Source organism: Aptenodytes patagonicus, chromosome Z (genome assembly GCF_965638725.1).
Source record: "Aptenodytes patagonicus chromosome Z, bAptPat1.pri.cur, whole genome shotgun sequence".
Classification (NCBI taxonomy): Eukaryota; Metazoa; Chordata; class Aves; order Sphenisciformes; family Spheniscidae; genus Aptenodytes; species Aptenodytes patagonicus.
Window position 1 is genome coordinate 45462909 of NC_134982.1, and position 22286 is coordinate 45485194.

Below are 22286 nucleotides of genomic sequence, written 5' to 3' on the forward strand. Positions count from 1 at the left end.
CAAGATGTCAGCTTAGTGGGAATCAACTGAATTAGATATTTAGCCAGCATTCTACCACAATCGTCACTATGCTGGCTGGGTCAGGAAGCACTGGCTAAACAGAAGAAAAACCCTGAATGAACTATTCTTTTTTTTCTTCATCTTTTCAACACAATATACTCCTACTATTTCTAACATCGTTACAGCAGGCAGCCTATAATATGAACTTCAAAATAAATACCTACATTTTCAAAAGCATCCATTTGTTTTTTGATACCTTCTGCCACACAGCATATCTTACATACCATCTAATTTTAAAAGCACTCAGAAGTACCCACAGTTAGATAAAATGAAAACGTGTAGTATTTTGGAGAATTACTACTTTTGGTAAAGTCATTGTTGGCTAGACAACAGAAGGTTTCAAGTGCACACAGGGACATCCAACTCTAACCTCAGAAGACATGATTACACAGCCTTCAATGTCTTTCAAAACTATGCTGCAGATTTTCTGAATTATCAGTCTATTTCAGACATTAACAACTAGAAATACAAACATCAGTTGCCTACAGCAACCTTTTATGGATTTCCTAACAAGCCTAAATACTTCAAGAATGTTTAAGCACTCAGCTAAGCATGTCCAATTCCTGCTCTGTTGTTCACAGTTACAGTATAATCAAAGGTCATGAACTTACAGAGATCCTTCTACATACCTGTCTCATTATATCTGGATTATTCAGCATGTGACTGATTTCTGGATTTCTCTGTATCAGTTGCTGCATTTGAGGGTTAGCCATAATTAACTGCCTCATCAGGTCAGGATTTGAAAGCATGCTCTGAACAAATGGATTTTCCATTATCTGAACCATCATTTCTGGGTTGGACATAAGTTGCCGTTGCATCTGACTTTGCAACTCTGAAAAGTTTGATGTATTTAAGCCCAGGCTACTCAGACCTGCCAAACCTCCAAGGCCACCTTTAAGAGGATGAAAAAAATATAATTGAACTTTCAACTTCTAGTATACTTCTAAACACATCCAGGTTCTTTCTAAATACAAAATACTTGAACATATCCCACACCTCAAAAGAATGAAAACAAATGGAAAGTCCATCTTTGCGAGGCTGTTAAGGAGTTATCCACTAAGAGTTTGCTTCTTAAATAACAAGACACATAACTAAAAATCCAAACTGCATCTGAAATATAACTTATTACAATTCTAACAGCTTTTCTTCTCATTTTCCACAGCTAAGAAACAAGGGACGTTTGAGTTTTGGGGCCTTAGGTTCCCTACCACCACCCCCAACACTTTCCAATGCATTTATAATAATCATTTATCTGTCTCCTCTTGGTTAGACTATAACCAAGAGATCTGCCAATATGACTCATATTCTCCATTCTAATTAAAAGTAGAGCTCCTCTTCTTAATAATGCACCAAGAACTAATTATGCTTTGAATTCCCTTCCTTTGCTGAGTCTAAACAAAAAATTTCAGAAGGTACTAGTCAGTCTGAAGAACTCTTTACACCTAAGAAGGAAAAGCTAACCATAGTAAGCAATTGCTAATTCTACCTCTTCCCCACACCCTGAAAGCAAATGAGATGAAAAAGAATGAACCAAAAACCCTACTGTGATTATGGAAATAAATAATATTTTCAAGTCAATAGACTGCAGCCTCTTTATTCATGAAAGAGAAAACTGATAATACTGTCGGACTTGGAACCTGAGAAATACTGAATTGTAAGATTAGCAGCATTTTGTTACTTCTGTTCCAGATCTTGGCTTCATGTTACAGGTCCAACTTCATCAATACTCTCCTCACAGCAAGTCAGATGTGCTTTTAAGGAGCACAAGGACACTGGAAGGAGTGTCATTACCCATAGTGCCAGAATATAACATCAGTGGCAGCTTACTATGAAAGGTGGAACAGCACAAGTCTGAAGTTCTGCATATGAAATTAAGGAAACAGCTTTCCTCTGGTAACTTACTGATCAGAAACCTTCTACAACCAATACCATAGATATATGTAATCACTTTTTTGGGTGGTGTGTTTGTTTGGTGTTTTTTTTAAAGTTCTGTCTACATTAGAATAAAGCTTCAGGGACAATTACCTGAATCCAAGAGAAGATACCCACCATGCTACCTAACAAATATTCTTACCCAAGCCAAAAGGGTTACTATTTGTTGAAGCTGGTGTTGAGGTACTACTGCTTGATGTTGATGTAGTAGCAGTACTCCCAGCAGTGTTTGCTTGTTGAGCTGGGTGGTCTTGTGATCTAGAAAAGCAAGTTTGAAAGTTGCAAGTTTAACAAGTTAATTTAAATAATGCCATTAAATACAGGAATAGTATCATACTTAGAATCAAAATTTAAATTAAGATTCTCCTCTCAAAAATCACACTATTATCTCTAGATGGCTTCCTGTAACAAATCTTTCTCAGACATCTGTAATGTCATCAGTTTTTCAGAACAGCAGTTTGAAACATTAAGAAAATGGACAGGCACCATTGCAGCCATTACCACCTTCTCACCCTATCCTTGGGATGCCCGCCAATGAATTGTTTCCTCTGTCCTTAACTCGATATAAGGATCCTTGCCTTATTCCACTATACTCAAATACTACTGATTACATGCCTGTGGCCTAAAGAAATAAAGCCTAGCAAGATTTAAGGTTGGATTTATTTCATGCCACATCTTTAAGAGGATGCCTTACTGAATGTAAAATTCAGTTAATGTCTTACTTCATTAGAAGACAAGTATCAGAATCTCAATAACCTTTAAGACTCCAAGAACAGGGAAAAAACGTAGTTACACAAAGTTAAAGCCAGCATCATTTATTACAGGCACTAAGGGCTGCCCTATATATATATATATATATATATATATATATATATATACACACATATATACACATATATATATATATATATATACTCACCATACCTTTCTACTGCAGAGGCATAAATATGGGTGCTGCCATGTAGTAAAAGAGATCAAGGAACTGAGCTTGTGTAAAGCTAACCTGGCCTCTATTCAAAAGAAAAGAGGCTAGTTTGAAATCCAAATCAGTTCTCCAGTCTGGTTCAACAATCAATCTCATAAATACCTGTATTTGCAGAACTATAGCATAAAATAACTTGTAGAAACTATGAATTCAGACCTCACACAAAGATTTGAGGATTCGACAGTACACTGAATTTCATATCTCAGTTCATCTCAGAGTACCTTTCTGCTATAATGAAATTCTGTGCTTCTTTCACTAAAGCAAAGACTGGGGGCGGGGGGGAACCCCCCAAAAAACCCCCACCACACCAAAAACCAGCCAACCAAACCAAAGAAAACAAGCCTGAGAGATGCCTCAGGTCCAGAGGCTTCACTGAGGTTTCCAAGAGTTCACTGACTCCAGGATAACATCAGCCACCAAAACCATAGACAGAAACCAAAGGAACAATGAAATACTTTGCACACATTGCAAGTCTTTCACCAAATCATCAACACTAGCTTATAAGTAGCCCATCTGCTAGTATACCCTGCTGATTTGACCAGCGTTCTTGTAAACAGGTAAATAAAACATGGCATGCCAAGTCATGAAGGTATAGGATGCCATGGGACCAAATCACCTCATTCAAGTTCTTACTGATGTCCTGGGTGTGAAGGAGGAGAAATGAATTTGAATCCACAAGATCTAACAGTTCTTCTAAAACTTAAGTCCATAGTGATTCCTATGAATTAGGTTTTGCATATTTTAATTTGTATTCCTTTCTAGTTTACTTTCAGTTCTATTAAAACACACACAGAGTCTGGTGAATGAAAACCCGTTCTAGAGGAAACCTTCCAGACAGACGCTAGCAATCCAGGAAATGGAATACCTGGATACTTGGCTTTGACATAAGCTGCCCTGACATAAGGCATCGGGTGAAACTCTGGGCTCCTGAGAAGAACAAGCATTAATACTCTGTAACATTAACAGCAACTGCGAACTTTGAACACAAGATTCATACCGTTAGCCAAGCAGCTTTAACTTCAGTGAGGAAGATTATAGACTGTATACTGACCGTGGATCTTCTGCTAGAGATACTTGGTTTCCTTTGGTCTAGAAAACACGTCAGTCTTTCCTCCATAAGCAAAAGGAAAATAATAAGCATAAAACCCTATTTGGTTTTTCAACTGAGAAACTATTTTGAAAAGCAACTGTACCTCTTCATGTAAGAGACAAGAAAGGTTCTCAAAGCAGGACAGAAAAGTAGACGAGACTGAAAACTTGCAGTTCATAGTGCTTCTATGGAAATTGGGGGTATATACCCTCAAGATAATGGTTTGAGTGTCAAGTCTGTCAGCTTCAAGTCTTTGAGTGAAATTCCTGTAAAGTGCACATCATCTCTTATATGCACTTTGCCATTATCTTTCCTCCTGTCGCTTGTGAACAAGCTATAGGTGTTGACTTAGAACTTTGTATTCAGAAATTCAATGCATCTTCACTGCCCATTGCTAATCACTCACTGCTACTCTGACACCGTATAGGCCAGGTTACAAGATTACACTGGAAGCCTGTATCATTCTGGAAAATGTAACACAGTAATAAAATTATCTTTTTTCAACGAGGATTGGTTGGGATATATGAGGATTCCTATTTGAAAGTTACACATCTAATATTGTTTAGAATGGAAAAGATCACCTTCAGATCTAGTTTTGGAAAAGAACTTTTGTTTATTCAGATATATGGCACCAACAGTAGCAGCAACAGTCAACAGAAAAGTAAATGGCATACTGTAAAGTGGTTGGGAGCAATCCAATCTTGATACTCATGACAGAAAATCAGCACTTGCCAGGCCACACCAGCAGGGTCTAAGTCTTGCCTTTTGGGTCAACCATAAAATCCAGGTATTTAAGTAAGAATATTGAGATGGTTCAGGACCATTATACTTTCTCAAGGGTAATTTTCATTGTGCTGGAAATTCTTTTTAGCAGGTCTTAGGAGCATATTTTTAGTTCATTCAAGCAAAGCTAGTAGGTGAAAACATTACTACCTCATTTGAAGACAGGGTAGATACACGCAAAGGGTCTGTAGTTTTCTGTTTATAATTCCTTGTCTGAGACACGATTAAGACATTCTGAAGATAATGGTAATACACTCTTCTAAAATTACTCAAAAAAAGTGGGACAGAGGGGAGACATGGATTGCAATGCTGATAGGACCAATGCAGGGACACCAAAAATTCCACAAAAGCCATAAATATGGCATTGCGCATGGGTGCTCCTACGCCCAGAGGCAAAGTGCAAGAAGGTACAAGAGACTGGCACTGGTATTTCAGTACATATAGTTATTGTAGGTCCAACCTATGAACCCTCTGAAGACTGTGCAAGTCAAAAGCATCCTGCTATCACTACTCATGAAGCCTCTCTGCCACACTCAAGACTGCAGGCAAAAAAAGCAGAAGTCATGACAACAGCAGAATACTAGTTTAGATGCACGAAGCACAAAATTGCAGTATTAGCTAATACTGTACACAAGACTGGGATGGCTATCAGGCCTAAATTTCAGGCTGTGGAGGCATAGGGCAGGGAAGGAAGACCTCTGCCAGTGCAAACAAAGGTGACAGAGACATGACTCCAGGACAGAGAAGATAGTCTCACCAGGATGTGAGCATGGAATTGAAGACATCAATTTCAACAGGTGCCTACATTTAATGCTAATGCTACTAATTTAAACAGGTGCCTAAATTTAATGCTAATGTTGCTAATAGGCCTTTGTGACTTGGTGAGGCCTGGAAAGGGAAAGTATATTTCTTTTCTCTCCTAAGTTCCATGCTTTTTCCTTCATCATCTGACATCTTCCCACAGGAGGAGATCCTTACTACAAACAAGACAGGCTTAAGTAGAACAGGATCAAGAATACTTTCAGTCTAGAACAAAGAACATGTTATTAACTAAGCAAGCCAGATTCAATTGAGGGGTGTATTACCCTACTTGCTGAAAGGATTTTTTAGTTCAGCCTTTTCCTTCTGGGCACTTCACAGGAAGTAATGTGCAGATGACATAGCTCAACTGATGCAACTTTCTCATCACTTTAAAGTTGCCTCACCAAAACAAACAAACAAACAAAATCTTACAATCCAAGTCTTTCTGTTCAGCCAGATAAATTAGTTGCCCTAAAGCAGTTGTCTCAAAATTTTCTTGCCTTGTTTTACCAAAACAGTGGGTAAGGATTCACCGCAAGTTTTCGCGCGTGAAAAGAAAAGCTGCACAACATATCTTTATGGACAGTAAGAGCTGATATCTAAGAACTATGAAGCCGAAACACAGCCAGCACTCAGCCCTAAAACCAAAAAGTTAAGTAAAAAAAAAGCAAGAGACTTACACTTAGAAACATGAAGCCAATTAAAATACAAGATAAACCAAAGAAAAGAGCACTGTAATTTCAGACTGTTACTCTGCATCAACTGTGACTAAGGAGCTGATTAAAGTGATTTAGTCAAATCTAGGTTTGCCCAACAGAAGCTGTTAAGAATTCAGAGTATTTTTACTTCTTAGAGGTAAACAGAAGATCACTCATCATTACCTGTTTTGTGTTTTGATCACCAGATGAACAGTGAGTCCGTCATGAATTCCATGCTGAGTCAAAGTATCTTGATCTTTTAGAATTTTTCCAGCAAATATCAAGACAAGCTGATCAGTGTGGGACTTGAAACGCTTAGAGATTTCTTCCTTGAACTAAACAAAAAAGTTAATGTTATACATTTATGTAATTGAATACTGAACTATAATTTTTTTAATGATTTAAGGACAAGCTATTTTGTTCACATTTGATTTATTACCCCACTTGCACTGCACATTCTGTTTTACACAATCTAGAAATACTTCATTAAGTTTTCTCAACTTTTTTTGTCCATAGGAAGATGGGAAATAGTTATTTCTTTTTCATACAGTAAAAATCAGAGTTCCACATATAGATCACTAGTTTTATAACTAGCAATAAAAAACCTGATTCCACTTAAAGACTACTAATACTAATCAGGCATGCATCCCTGACAATAAATATATACTAGTATATATACTACTTATATATACACACACTGTAAAGTACATATGTAATTATATACTGGTAAGTATACACTAATACATACATATACACAAACACGCGCCACTGAAGCCATCCATTGCTGAAAGATTGAGGATGCAATGTCACAAGTACGATAAATCTGTCTACACTTTTGCTGGAACTGAACAGAGAAGTATCCTCTCTTCTTAGACATATTTTTGCTGCCTTCCATGTGTCAAAACTAGCATTCCTTTGCACACAGGCAAAAGCTCTCAGGTGGCTCTGCTTTCTCATTCAACACATGACAGACACATGAAATGTGGTTTAGCAGCCCAGGGCATGGTGAATAGCCACATTCTTCAGCTGACCAGGAAATCATACCCTCATTAAAACAACTGAACATGGAAGCCCACTGTATACCTTCTTGCCTTCCTAGACAATAATAACCAGGTTATGCTTTGACTGAGTTCTGACTGAGATTTATTATTCTCTAGAAAAGTGCTCTCACTGAAAGCAAAAAATTGACAAAACTTAAAAAGGAAGATATCCAAGAAAAACATTAAGGAATTACTTGATTATAAGAAAGCCAGATAAATTTATTCAACAAGACTATGTCAGTAGGCTACTTTAAAACAATCCCAGGCAGCTAGGAAGTCCTTCAGAAGTTCACCCTATTTAACATTTTAAAATTAAGTTGACCATACTACTTTAAAAAACATCCCAAACATCCTGGGGAATTCTCACTCCATACAGGAAAATAAAAGATTACTCTTGCAATTAGTTATTAATAATTACATTTTATAATACGCAGGACTAAAAAAGTAAAATCCCACTGTATTATGCTTTGAAGGCGAGTCTCTAATTGAAAGGGTTTATAGTATAGGAAAAGAAAAAAACAGATTTAAAAAAAAAGGGCGAGCGCCTGAGAGACAACAGAGGCAAAAAGTCTCTGTGTTTGGGGAGGAGGTTGCCCTTGGTTAGTTAAAAGTCTACTCACACAGAGTTAGTTCCACTTCTTGGGGAAACAACTTTTAAGTCAGCCTTTATACTGGCAATATTTAGACTTGCAAGTATTCCAGAAAGTCACTCAGTCCATTCCTTCCCAAAGTGGGTTACTTACCTGAATTATTCCTAACATGTTTGTCTAGTCTGTTCTCTGAGGTCCCCAGCAACTTTTTTTCCAAGAAACCTATTTCAGTGTTTCACTATCCTATTTCTTTGTTGTCCTGCCACAATGGACAACGCAAACAGATCGTTGTTCTCTTTACAATAAAGGGCTGCAGTAAGGCTAATTTTTCCTTAGGGTTGTTTTCTAATCCAATCATTCCCACCACTGTTTGGATTTTCAAATCCAATTACATTGTTTTGTAAGTGTGGGGCTCAAAACTGGCCAAAATATTCCACACCAGTTCTCATCTATACTTAGTGGAGCAACAGGATAAACCCCACATCCTGCAAGCTATATTCCTATTTACAAGAAAAAGTGAGAAATCCATGTGGGAAAATATTCGTTTAACAGTGCTAACTTATTTAACAGCTATAAACTCTAGACCCTTTTCTGTAGAGCAACTGTTTAGGCAGTTGCTTCCTATTCTGCATTCTTCTGGTTAATTATTCTTATTACGCATTCCAAAGTAACATAAAACCAGCAGAAATACTCACAATTTGGTACCAAGCTAATGCATAAGAATAAAGGACTACCATACTGTGCCAAATCAAAGAGTAATGTCATTTACCCAAATTAATTTATTCTTGTATTTTCCACAATATGTTGTGACAGTGAGATCCACAACTTAATTCTCATCAGAAGGCTGATGCGGTAGTATAAACAATATTCATAGAATCACAGAGTAACTCAAGTTGAAAGGGACCCATAAGGATCATCGAGTCCAACTCCCTGCTCCTCACAGGACTACCTAAAACATATGACTAAGAACACTGTCTAGACATTCCTTGAACTCTGACAGGCTTCGTGCCATGACACGTCCCTGGGGAGCCTGTTCCAGTGACCGACCACCCTCCCAGTGAAGAACCTTTTCCTAATGTCCAATCTGAACTTCCCCTGAAGCAGCTTCACTCCATTTCCTCATGTTCTGTCGCTGGTCACCAGAGAGAGATCAACACCTCCCCCTCCGCTGCCCCCCTTGAGGAAGCTGTAGACTGTGACAAGGTCACCCCTCAGCCTTCTCTTCTCCAAGCTGAAGAAGCTACATGACCTCAACTGCTCCTCGTAAGTCTTGCCCTCGAGACCTTTCATCATCTTGGTCGCCCTCCTCTGGACACACTCTAATAGTTTGATATCCTTCTTCAAATCACTTTGTCTTAAACCAAGCCCTGTCACACATTTCTAAAGCTGCTATTTACCCATAAGGTAAAGGAAACAAAACACTATTTACAGAACACAACCAAACAGTATCTAATATCACTAGTATATAGGCATCAAAGGCTATACACTTCCTTTTTCCTACTTGCATGTAATGCTATTTAGATGATCTGCAAAAACAACACTACAGTAAGACATGAATGCAACAGCCAATGTACCAGGCCCCCAAAACAACCTCTACAGCAACATAGGTGCATGATCCAAATGCACAATAGATGTCTTTCCAGCCACAATAATAAAACCATCAAGAATATTGAGCCAATTTTGACTGAGGCATATTTACATAAAAAGCCTAACCAAGATGCAAAAAAGACTCAGGTCTCTTCACCAGCTTCACTTGCATTCAGCACAACCTTGGGACTTCTGAAATGACAAGGTATAAGCAGGACCAAGCCTTCTGTTTGACACTTCATTCACAGAAGACTACCACATAAAATCTAGGTTACCATGCAAGATATTTACAGTGGCAGGGAAGGATACTGAAAGGAACAGGAAAACACACCTGATCAACATGTGGCTCAGAGGCTGGTGCCATAGGAGGAATCTTGGCTTTTTTGATCACGGGGAGGTTTACACGGCACCGGGCCTGCTGGCAACAGATGGAGTCCAGCTGTCTCACAGGGGGGAAAAGGATCATTGCTCATGAATTGGCAGGGCTCATTGAGAGGGCTTTAAACTAGGTTCGAAGTTGGAAGGGGATAAAACCAGGCTCACTAGAGATGAGCCTAGGGGTGGCATGCCAATGCTGGGGGCGAAATCGATAGCCCAGCTCAAGTGCATCTACACCAATGCACGCAGCATGGGTGGCAAAGAGGAGGAGCTGGAAGCCATTGTGCAGCGGAATAGATATGACTTAGTTGCCATCACAGAAACATGGTGGGGTGACTCTCATGATTAGAGTGCTGCAATGGATGGCTATAGACTCTTCAGAAGGGACAGGCGAGGAAGGAGAGGCGGTGGGGTGGCCCTGTATGTTAGGGAGTGTTTCGATTGTCTAGATGATGATGATACGGTTGAGTGTTTATGGGGAAGGATGAGGGGGGAGGCCAACGAGGCAGACATCCTGCTGGGAGTCTGTTATAGACCACCCAACCAGGATGAAGAGGCGGATGAAGCGTTCTACAAGCGGCTGGCAGAAGTCTCTCAATCACCAGCCCTTGTTCTCATGGGGGACTTCAACTTCCAGGACGTCTGCTGGAAATACAACATGGCAGAGAGGAAGCAGTCTAGGAGGTTCCTGGAGTGTGTGGAAGACAACTTCCAGAGACAGCTGGTAGGTGAGCCTACCAGGGGAGGTGCCTCGCTCGACCTGCTGTTTACAAACAGAGAAGGACTGGTGGGAGATGTGGTGGTCGGAGGCCGTCTTGGGCTTAGCGAACATGAAATGGTGGAATTCTTGATTTTTGGTGAAGTGAGGAGGGGGGGCCAGCAAAACCGCAACCATGGACTTCCGGAGGGCAGACTTTGGCCTGTTCAGGACGTTGGTTGAGAGAGTCCCTTGGGAGATGGTCCTGAAGAGGTCCAGGAAGGCTGGAAGTTCTTCAAGAAGGAAGTCTTAAAGGCGCAGGAGCAGGCTGTCCCCGTACGCTGTAAGAAGAACAGGCAGGGAAGACGACCGGCCTGGCTGAACGGGGAGATCCTGCTGGGACTCAGGAAAAAAAGGAGAGTTTACCGCTTGTGGAAGAAGGGGCACGCGACTCAAGAAGAGTACAGGGATCTTGTTAGGTCATGCAGAGAGGAAATGAGAAAGGCAAAAGCCCAGCTAGAACGCAATCTGGCTGCTGTCACTAGAGACAACAAAAAATGTTTTTACAAATATATTAATGACAAGAAGAGAGCCAAGGAGAATCTCCATCCCTTATTGGATGTGGGGGGGAACATTGCCACTGAGGATGAGGAAAAGGCTGAGGTACTCAATGCCTTCTTGGCCTCAGTCTTTAACAGCCAGACCAGTTATCCTCAGGGTACTTGGCCCCCTGAGCTGAAAGACAGGGACGGCGAGCAGGATGAACCCCCCATAATCCAAAAGGAAGCAGTCAACGACCTGCTACGCCACCTGGATGCTCACAAGTCTATGGGGCCGGATGGGATCCACCCGAGGGTGCTGAGGAAGCTGGCAAAGGAGCTCGCCAAGCCGCTCTCCATCATTTATCAGCAGTCCCGGTTAACAGGGGAGGTCCCGGATGACTGGAGGCTTGCCAATGTGACACCCATCTACAAGAAGGGCCGGAAGGAGGATCCGGGGAACTACAGGCCTGTCAGCCTGACCTCGGTGCCGGGGAAGATTATGGAGCGGTTCATCTTGAGGGCGCCCACAAGGCATGAGCGGGACAACCAGGGGATCAGGCCCAGCCAGCACGGGTTCATGAGAGGCAGGTCCTGCTTGACCAACCTGATCTCCTTCTATGACCAGGTGACCCGCCTAGTGGACGAGGGAAAGGCTGTGGATGTGGTCTACCGGGACTTCAGTAAGGCCTTTGACACTGTCTCCCACAGCATTCTCCTAGAGAAGCTGGCGGCTCACGGCTTAGACAGGTGTACTCTGCGCTGGGTCAAACACTGGCTGGACGGCTGGGCCCAGAGAGTTGTGGTGAATGGAGTTCAATCCAGTTGGCGGCCGGTCATGAGCGGTGTTCCCCAGGGCTCAGTACTGGGGCTGGTCTTGTTCAATATCTTTATCAATGATCTGGATGAGGGGATTGAGTGCACCCTCAGTAAGTTTGCAGATGACACCAAGTTGGGCGGGAGTGTTGATCTGCTCGAGGGTAGGAAGGCTCTGCAGAGGGACCTGGACAGGCTGGATCGATGGGCCGAGGCCAACTGTATGAGGTTCAACAAGGCCAAGTGCCGGGTCCTGCACCTTGGCCACAACAACCCCATGCAGCGCTACAGGCTTGGGGAAGAGTGGCTGGAAAGCTGCCTGTCAGAAAAGGACCCGGGGGTGCTGGTTGACAGCCGGCTGAACATGAGCCGGCAGTGTGCCCAGGCGGCCAAGAAGGCCAATGGCGTCCTGGCCTGTATCAGAAATCGTGTGGCCAGCAGGAGGAGGGAAGTGATCATGCCCCTGTACTCGGCGCTGGTGAGGCCGCACCTCGAATACTGTGTTCAGTTTTGGGCCCCTCACTACAAGAAGGACGTCGAGGTGCTGGAGCGTGTCCAGAGAAGGGCAACGAGGCTGGTGAGGGGTCTGGAGAACAAGTCTTATGAGGAGCGGCTGAGGGAACTGGGACTGTTTAGCCTGGAGAAAAGGAGGCTGAGGGGAGACCTCATCACTCTCCACAACTACCTGACAGGAGGTTGTAGCGAGGTGGGTGTTGGTCTCTTCTCCCAAGTAACTAGTGATAGGATGAGAGGAAATGGCCTCAAGTTGCACCAGGGGAGGTTTAGATTGGACATGAGGAAAAATTTCTTTCCTGAAAGAGTGGTGAAACATTGGAACAGGCTGCCCAGGGAAGTGGTTGAGTCACCATCCCTGGAAGTATTTAAAAGACGTGTAGGTGAGGCGCTTAGGGATATGGTTTAGTGGGCATGGTGGTGTTGGGTTGACGGTTGGACTCGATGATCTTAGAGGTCTTTTCCAACCTTAATGATTCTATGATTTTGCAAATGAGTCTGCTGATTAGTGTTAACAGTGTTACCACCCATAAGAAATTAGGTCCACACACGTTTATTTTTTTGCTGAGGCAGGGGGAAGAGAATCATCTATACATTTATAAAACAGAATCCCAAAAACATTTTCAAGATGTGTGGCTTTGGGGTTTTTTTTTTTGTTTTGTTTTGTTTTTAATTGTCAGCATCTAATGTGTTGCTTCTGGGGGGAAAAAAAAAAATTAAAAATCAAAATATAAGTAAGTCAGTCTTCAGCATCACCTGATCTCTGCCAATACTGGAAGATGATCAGCCTTAGATCAGAGTCCAGCACAAGTCACTACTGTTTGCATTGTGAAATAAAGTCAAGGAGAAGACTCTTTACCATCCTCTGGGGGCAAACACTTCTCTTTAGTATTCTCAGTCTCCCACTGCTAATGGTAACTGAACTGCAAGACCATTCCCCCACAGTAAAGAGGAAAATCCAGAAGTTTCTTTAAATTCAGACAGCAAAAGGACAAGAGAAATGACTGGCAATTGCATTCTTACTCCCACAGACCTTATCTGTGTAGTTTTTATAGGACTCCCCACCACTCCTACTGGCAAGAAATAATTTGGGGCATAAGGTGCTACAGCAATGAAAGACAGCATAAACAGTGAAGACAACTATCTCAATTTTCTTTTCCCCGAACAGAACTGTAAACATCAATCTACTATGTATCACCTCAGAGCTTCAAATTAAACATACACAATCAACAGCAAAGGGAATAAAGGAAATGAGATTATGATGATGGGGATTAATACATATTTAGGCAGTTGTAAGAAAATAAACTTTGGTATTGTTTAAATCTTCAGTTTGTACAACTGAACTAAATAACACTCTCAGTAAATTACAGTTAAAATACTTTGTCACCTGGGAAAACCAAAAGCAGAAGGAGTTCGAAGTGTCACTGGCTGGAAATGATGAGCATTTCTGTCCAATTCTCCTACTGCACTGACTTGTCCTTTTTATTAACATGAAACCATTGCTTGGAATCTTACAGCTGATTTGCTTTACTGTTCCAAAATACAAGTTTTACTTCATTGTAATAATACCAGGCACTGTGATATTACAAAGGTGTTCAGTTATATCTGAGCATAGAAAAGGACTTGAAGTCGTAAAAATAATGTTTCACCATACCTAACACCTAGCATATTAACGGAAACTAGTTCATTGTACTCCTCTAGTAACCGAATACAATAAAAATAATGTAAAATTATGTCAATTTTAGACACAATTATTAGACAAATTGGCAGAAACACAATGGGAATCATACTGAAACACAAGACCAACATCTAGACAGAGGCCTGGTTTCCCTAGGGAGAAAAGGATAAGGATTCTTAACCAGAGTGAATTAATTCAAGGTCACAGCCTCCTGAAAGCATGGGAACTTGTAGATTTGACATGAATCAGAGCAAATCTAAAGCTAGTCTTGTTGAAGCGCCTTGCCCACATTACCATTTTACCTCAAGTTAACTTGTTTCTCTAAGGTTTTTTTTTGTTTTTAAAGGACAGGAATGGTGTAATTTTTCACATTGAGAACATTCACTTTTTTTTTAGCAGCACACCAGCACTTCTTGTTTACACCCTTAATCTCCATGCCAAATATCCTCATCTTCACACAATTTAAAAAACTCAGCCCAATACTCTGCTAACAAAACTCAGCTTTTTTGTTCCATGTTAACACAAAAAAAGGCTCCATGAAGCAAGTTAGGACTTCTATTACACCTGCTCAACTTGATTGCCTCTGAAGGTTTTTGCAAGGTATGGGTGGACACAATGATGTTAATGCGCAGTGCTGAACAAATGCATACTCCTACCTGAGCTAGTTAAAGTAAACATTTTGTCACTGAACAGAGCAAATGTCTGAATACACATGAAGTAGAACAGCTGACTAAAACAGAGACTGTTTTGCACTGTCACTTTGCAGAGCAGATCCATACTTTAAACATTAACCTATTAACATCTGACCAGTTGACCTAGGAAGGGCCTGGTAAAAAGTTATTCCAGGCAAAGTAAAAATCTTAACATGCAAACTGTCCTTTGATATGTTACCACTACATAATGATTCAAAAGCTTTTGCTGATTCACTCTATGACATGAAAAACAGCAACTGTAATAACATTACTATCCATTCACATGACAAAGTGCTGTGAAAAAGGAATAAAAAGAAGAAAACAAATAAATGAAAAATACTTTCCCAAATCCTCTCAAGCTTGGCTTAATAAGACATATTTAAAAATTAAATTAGAGTAACAGTCTGAAAGAGGCCTCAGAGAATTGACATCCGATTCCCACTGAAAAGTAACAGAAAACAGGCCCCTAAAAACTGCAACTGCTTTGAAAATACTAAGCTACAACTTTATCTAGATGACAATAAAAAAGCAAAGTTGCTGACTCTTCCCACACCAAACTCTGTTTTGAACACAGTAGTGGATGACATGGAAGCAAAGGTTTGTATCTAGAGGGCTGAACTGCAGTTTACATTCCCAGCAGTCCCTCAAACAGTTCTACTACGAAGAAAGATTTTCAAATCACATTACCTTGTTCAGCACTGCTGTTTCAAAACACACCCATGATCATTTAAACTTTCAACTGACATTCCTAGTAACATACACAGTTAAGCATATTAGCCAGACTCCAGTCTGTCTTACACCCATGCCCAGCAGTTTCAACAGAGGCTAACTTTGATGAGCTCCAGCTTTGTTTTATACAATAGCATTAATGGCAACAGGTCTTCTTAACCCAAGAAGTAAGGAACCAAACACACTCATGGCAATACAACTGCTGATAGCTGTGGTCTCCTTTCCTGATGAATCATACCTGGTAATCTTATGACTGTGAATTAAAGTGAGTCAGTGAAAACAGGGTTTCACTGCACAATTCCTGGACACTATACAGGAAGGGGAACAAGAATTTGTGGTTTCAAGCAGGAAAGCACTTTTGGCCCACAGCCCACGGTTTGCAGCAGATAAAGCGCAGCTAGGCAGCGCACCCAAAATGAGGCTTCTATATAAGCGTATTCTGTCTTTCCTGACTCGATGGAGTTACTATCTTCCTGTGCCCTTGCCAACGACCCATGCTAGTTTCACAATCACATTATTTCCTCAAATCTCTGCAACGAATCAAACTCACAAAAAACTCATCTCAAGAAACAAATTCAGATTCTTGATGAGCTTACAAGGCTAGTAGCCCATAAAGGAAAACTATGGCAGTGCAACCTAGTAGAAAGGGCTCAGGACTCGTGTTCTAGCCAGTTCTATCCCTTCCAGGCATCCTTCAGCAAGCCACTACACTCGTCCATGCTTTGACTTAGGAGAAATGGTTAGCAATTCTTCCCTTCTCCATAAAGGCACTTTGCAACCTACTAGGGGAAAGTGGTGTACTTGCAACCGAACTAGTCTGTTCTCTAGCAAGTCACTGAGACTGGAAAAGGGCATAAAAGGATTATGTGTAAAATAGGGTTCTTGCAGTAGAGCTCCTTCTTGAGAAACTATCCTATAGTTTCTTTTTCATAAGACAGCATAAGATGTTTTGTCCTTCAGCTTAACTCAGAGGAGCTTGGGCAACATCCATTTTTCCTGAGGAAACACTGAGATGCAAGTTACTGCCAATAGAAGAATTCCTTCTCTACTGACCTTGTAGGTAAGCATCTTTCAATAGTTTGACTTTAGCAAGTTTTAAATTTAAGGTGATACAGAATATAATCATGAGTGGACTACAGACATAATGGCTAACATTCTTTTTAGCCTGTCAGTGGTAGGGAACAACTAACCCCATCAACAACACGAAGTCTAAATAAAAGCATTTTTCTCCACGTCACCATGTATTCCCAATTCTTAAGATTTTGACCTAACCTTACTCCCCGACAGTGACCCTCCTTATGTAACCAAGGCTTGAGATGTTGACTGAGCTCTAAAATAAATACATAGAATATCTTACCATGACACCTCTACCACAGCTGTTCATTCATTAGGGTTTTCTCTGCTGTTGGCGATTTTGAACAGTATGCAGGACGATCTTCAAAAATTCTGTGACACCCCTGACCTGTGACTGAGGGTGAGGGATGCTAACAAAACAATCCCACAGTGAACCACAGGAGGAAGGCAGGCCCTATTTGACACAGATAAAGTTTAAAAAGGATAAAAAATTTGAAATATCAAAATGAAGCTGTTTCTCTGCAGAAAAGTGTCTGCACACAAGACACTTCACAGTATTATTTAAGTAGGTATTCTTATTTTACTATATGTGCCAGTCAGTTATCAGAAAACACTTGCTAAGTACCATGGTTAGATAACTTACACTTCTGAGTTACATCCAACTAAGCCAACTGTCAGGAAAGTCAATATACCTCCTTTTAAAGGTTTTTATTCTACCAAATAGCCATCTACCATTGCTGTAAAACAATTTTAATCAAGTTTCCAAAATGAGAAAAAAAATAGCTTAAGAAATACAAATAATCAGAGTATATTGCAAGGCAGACTCCATAAAGAGTCACACAGATGTGTTTCAATGCACTGAGACACCAGACAATGGAAAACCTAATGCTAAACAATTCATGTACTCAAGTGACTTGGGTGCCAACAGAAATCTAAATTATAATCCTGGAAAAGAAGAACAAAGTGGACTCCGTTATATAGTTTCAACCTCTTTTGGTTGTACCATTCAGTAATCCCTGGACTACAGAAAAACACTGAGACAGAATTGGATTAAGTTAAAAAAATTTAAATTAAACTGTTCTTATGAAGTAAAGCATTACATAAAATACTAAAAACATACGCAACTCAGGAAGGATGCTTCACTACAAAATCACCCAACGTTGCCCTTAACATTTACACCTGTGTGATCTTTATAAGCAGAACATTACAAATTTGGGATTGTGAGAACCAGGCACAAATCTGAAACCCTGGATTTATGGATTTAAAGTTTCAATCATAAACTGTACTCAAGTTGTAATCAGAGAACACAACTTTATGACATCTCCACTTGACAAAAAGCAGAGTTGCAACACAATGTATACATTTACACATAAAATTCAGGAAGTCGGGCTTTTTATCTATAATTTGTGTAGCACAGGAAGCACAATATTTGTGTTTACTTAGTTTAAAGAACATACTACAAGCTGTTATATATGCTATTACTGAAAACTGTATTCCGCACTGAAGAGAAATTCCATAAAAAGGTTGAAGTTAAATAAAAATGGAAAAAACCCGCAAAAGAACCAAATCTGTTTTCTGTCGAACTCAATTTCACTAACTTTTCCAGATGAACATTACTCTGAAATTTTCAGATAATCACAGGATTGACAATAATTCTCTGCAACAACTGCAAGCTTCTGAAATTGCTAGTGCAGATTTGCTATATCCACTCTTTGTTGGCCTAACAGTTAAAAATGTACAGCAAGGCATGTTACTTGGTGTCAGAGTTGTAATGTTCACAGAATGCACAACTTGGTATCTTGCAGTCTGCGTACACACTGGTGGACAGTAACTCTGAATCAGTTACAATAAACTCTTGAACACTGCAAATGTCAACACTGGGCATTACGAGAAGTGCACCATGAAGTCTCAGCAAGCTTTAACTCTTCTGAAATTCCCTTATGCTGTAAACAGTCTAAATGATGAAAGTAAAAATGTTTTTCCATGTAACTGGTTCTAACACCTCATCACTCAAACAATTCAAGTCATTCACTAAGACGTTAAGACGTGAGTCGTCCATAACATAAGTGCACTTTCTCTTTGTACACAGGCTTTATCAAAACACATTGTTAAATCAACTCTGCTAAGCAAGGAATTGCAAAGATTGTATTGTCATGAGCTCAGAAAATAAACCAAGGGGGGGGGGGGGAAGACAAAAGACAAACAGTTTTACTGGGCTAATGGGTCAGCACCATCAGGGTCAGCTGAAGTCAGCAGGCTTATAGGTATTCATCTTTACCCACCATGTATTCGTGAAGTCTTTGCACAGAGCAAGATCATATCACACCCAGTCAAGAAAGCAAGTATTTGGTCCTTGTCCTAATACTGAGCCAAACTGTGCTCAGCACAATCAAATAGGTTACACAGAAAAAAAGACAGATGGGTGGCACTTGAAATCAACTGACCTCCCAGAGTGGCTTTGTACTTGAAGGTTATTTTCCATTCCAACCTGCATACTCGCTGTTCTAGCTGCACAACACAGGATCAGCAATAACAAATCCTACGTTGCTGAAGTCTTCCAACATAGGGAAAAATCTTCCTTGACTTAGGACAGTTGCAAACCTTATTTAGATTAGCGGAGCAACATAAAATACGCTTTGTGTAGCCCTAAATTTGGCTCTGATGACCCAAAACATTTACGAAAAAAATCTAGATTTTTCTTCTGGCAGTATTCTGAAACGACTGCAAACAAATAAACAAGTCAACTCAATAAGTCATAATATTAGCTACAGAAATATAAAACTGAATGGGTTTTATTTTGCTGTATGAGTTTAGGGTTGTTTGGGGTTTTTTTCAACCTGCAAATACGGCAGGCATTGCTGGCCCACCTATGCCTACAAAACAAACCACTTGCTGATCCCAGATGCATTTGAACAGACATTCAACCTGTTTTTTATTTAAGATTAACCTATTTTCAAGGCTGGGTCTAGAAACATCACATCGACTGTTGTTATTAACAACAGCTCATTTTTACAGTTTAAGAGAAACAGCCAATACTAGTCACACTACAGGGACAGTGCATTTTTTAGTGCTAGCTATGATGTTGTCTGGGACTCCAAGCAACGGTTGACCCACAGGGGCAATCTTACTTCACAGGAATCAAGATATAACTGCAGATCTAATCTGTTAACAGCAGCTCCAAGAGAGACAACATTCAGCATTTAAGATATCTGTGGACAACAAAGACGTTTTAAGCAGTGTGTTCTATTAATTACCTAAACTTGCATGGCTGCTTTCAGTAAAAAGTCATGTTCTTGCTAGGTTGTATAACTATTTCAGTTTTTTAAGATAATTGTTTATTTGAAAACCTGGCAGCCCCACTAGCATTCACACTTGAAACAATCTTGTTAAAGTCAAATAGATTACAAAATTCACATCTTAAGTAAACCTGTTTATAATTCCTGAAGTATGCAAACTAACTGCAGACTGCTTTTCAGGACAAATGCGATCCTCAGGTTACATACAGCACATGAATCCCACTTTCAAAAAACAAAACCTCCCAAACCTGCAAAGACTTTTACAAAAACTGCATTGACGCTGCGCACAAATCTATGGAGAACAGAGAAATGAAAAGCACCCCTTTCAGACTGAGATTGCTGGGAAAGCAGCGGACAACATTAAAAAGCAGACACAGTCATTTTACCTTTGGGAGAAATGCCTAGATTAAGCTTGCAGAGAGAGTAGCTGATAGCATACAATACCGCAGCTGCCAAAAGACCGGTGAAGACAAGAGAGTAGTCTCACCTCTCTGACAGCTGGAGAGAAGACCTCAATGAAACTTATGTCTGGGATACTTACAGGCCAAATGCTGACATAAAAAACTCTGCATCTAAAACAGACCCATGGGTAAAAACTTGCAAGAAATATCAGCATTTTGTCTCTTCACAGCAACTAGGTGGAGCTGATATTCTAGCCAAGGTGCTGGCACTACTTTTTACACTTGGGAGCCTTTACTTCATCTTTTGTATCCTCCTCTGATAACCACACAGTGTCTTGCAGCTCATCCATAAGGAATGATTTCAAGCTCTGTATCTAGACACCAGTGGCACTCTTGCACATGTAACCTTTTTTTTGGTGAGGTTTGCAGTCACCAACCATACAAAAAAAATGTGAAGTCAAACTGAGTTGCCTCATGCAAAGACATTTCAGCAAGAATTTTAGAGAAATTCTATGGAAAATGAAGTAAGCGCTGAATCTCCTTCAGGGAGCTTCACTCTCTAGAGTATTTTAGCATAGCAATGTCTACATCCTTCACAAGCAGCAAGCTCTGGGTTTACAGAGCTCCTACCTCACACATTGATTACACCTTTTCTATGATTTGTAGCTTTCTAATCTAAATAAATGAAGTTCTAGTCAATAATTGCATGGAAAACCTCCACGAAAAAGAGAAGAGTTGCTGGAAATAGTGTCAATGATTCAGTAGGCGTCACTGCTTCTGTTGAGCTAAAGGCACCACGGCGCACAAACTTTCACAAGAACGCAAAAAAGACAGACCCTGATAACTCAGTTACCCAACAGTACCGCCATGCTAAGTACCATATCAATAACTAGCACATATAACTACAGCAGAAGGTGCACTTTATTTGTACTGCAAATCTTACAAACACAGTCTAAAGACATGACTTCCCTAAAATAAAGACATCTTTCCATAACCTACTCACCGTTTTTAAAGACGGTTTTAGATCAAGATAACCGTTGGCAAGACAGCACTGCGACACAGGTGACTGCATACGTTTTCTACAGTCATGCTAGCTAGCCAGCCAGCCTCCTACTTGCAGACTGAGTCAGCTCGACAGGACAACTCAGAGTTCGAAAACGAGCCACAACCACCTCCCGGGCCGGCTCTCAGCGTTGCAACAGGGAGGAGAGAAGCTGGGAGGAGGAGATGAGGCGGGAGGTGTCTCCACTACCCCCGCTAGCCTCAGATGGCAGCAGTCCTCTCCTGGGCCGGGATCGGCCCTGGTACTCGCCCAACAGCGCCCAGAGCAGCCCGGGCGAGCAGGAGCTGCTTTGTCACCGGGAAGGGCCCTCGCCCTGCAACGCTGGAGGCGGGAACCGCGGGCCTGGGCTCTTCTCCCGGTCCGCGCTCCAGCCGGCCCGGGGCCCTAACCCCCGGCTTGGCTGCTCCCGCCAGGCCCCCGCTGCCCGCCCCCCTCGTTCGCCGGCCCGCCAGCCCCCTCAGCCAGCCCCGCTGCCCCTCACCTGCCGGATGCTGCTGGTCTCGGAAACGGCGAACTCCTCCTTCTCTTTGGGAGTCTTCACCGTGACTTTGATGATCCGCGGCTCGGCGGCGGCGGCGGAGCCGCGGCTGGGAGAGTCCGGGGGGCTGCGACCCCCCGCGGGACCCTCCGCGCTCTCCGACATAGCAGAGGGGGGGAAGGAGGCCTGGCCGGCTGCGGGCGCCCGGCTCCCAGCGGCTCCAGGCGAGCCCTCCGCGCACCGCAGCTCAGCGCAGCGCCCGCGACACCCGCTCCCGCAGCGGCGGGCGGAAACAGCCCGGCTCGGCCGCGGCGCGCGCTGATGACGTCCCGCATCGGGGAAGTTACTAGAAAGGGGTGCCGTCTG

The 22286-nt window shown here is 41.6% G+C and overlaps 1 protein-coding gene across 1 annotated transcript in view; it reads right to left on the reverse strand.

Annotated features, from left to right (window-relative positions):
* The window catches only part of UBQLN1 (ubiquilin 1), a 31212-nt gene extending 8942 nt beyond the window's left edge, over window positions 1-22270 (reverse strand). The window contains 5 exon segments of the mRNA XM_076363183.1: window positions 690-952; window positions 2135-2250; window positions 6533-6684; window positions 21924-22088; window positions 22091-22270. Of these exon segments, the coding sequence (XP_076219298.1) occupies window positions 690-952; window positions 2135-2250; window positions 6533-6684; window positions 21924-22088; window positions 22091-22255 (861 nt within the window). The 5' untranslated portion in view covers window positions 22256-22270.
* Between the last annotated feature and the right edge of the window lie 16 nt (window positions 22271-22286).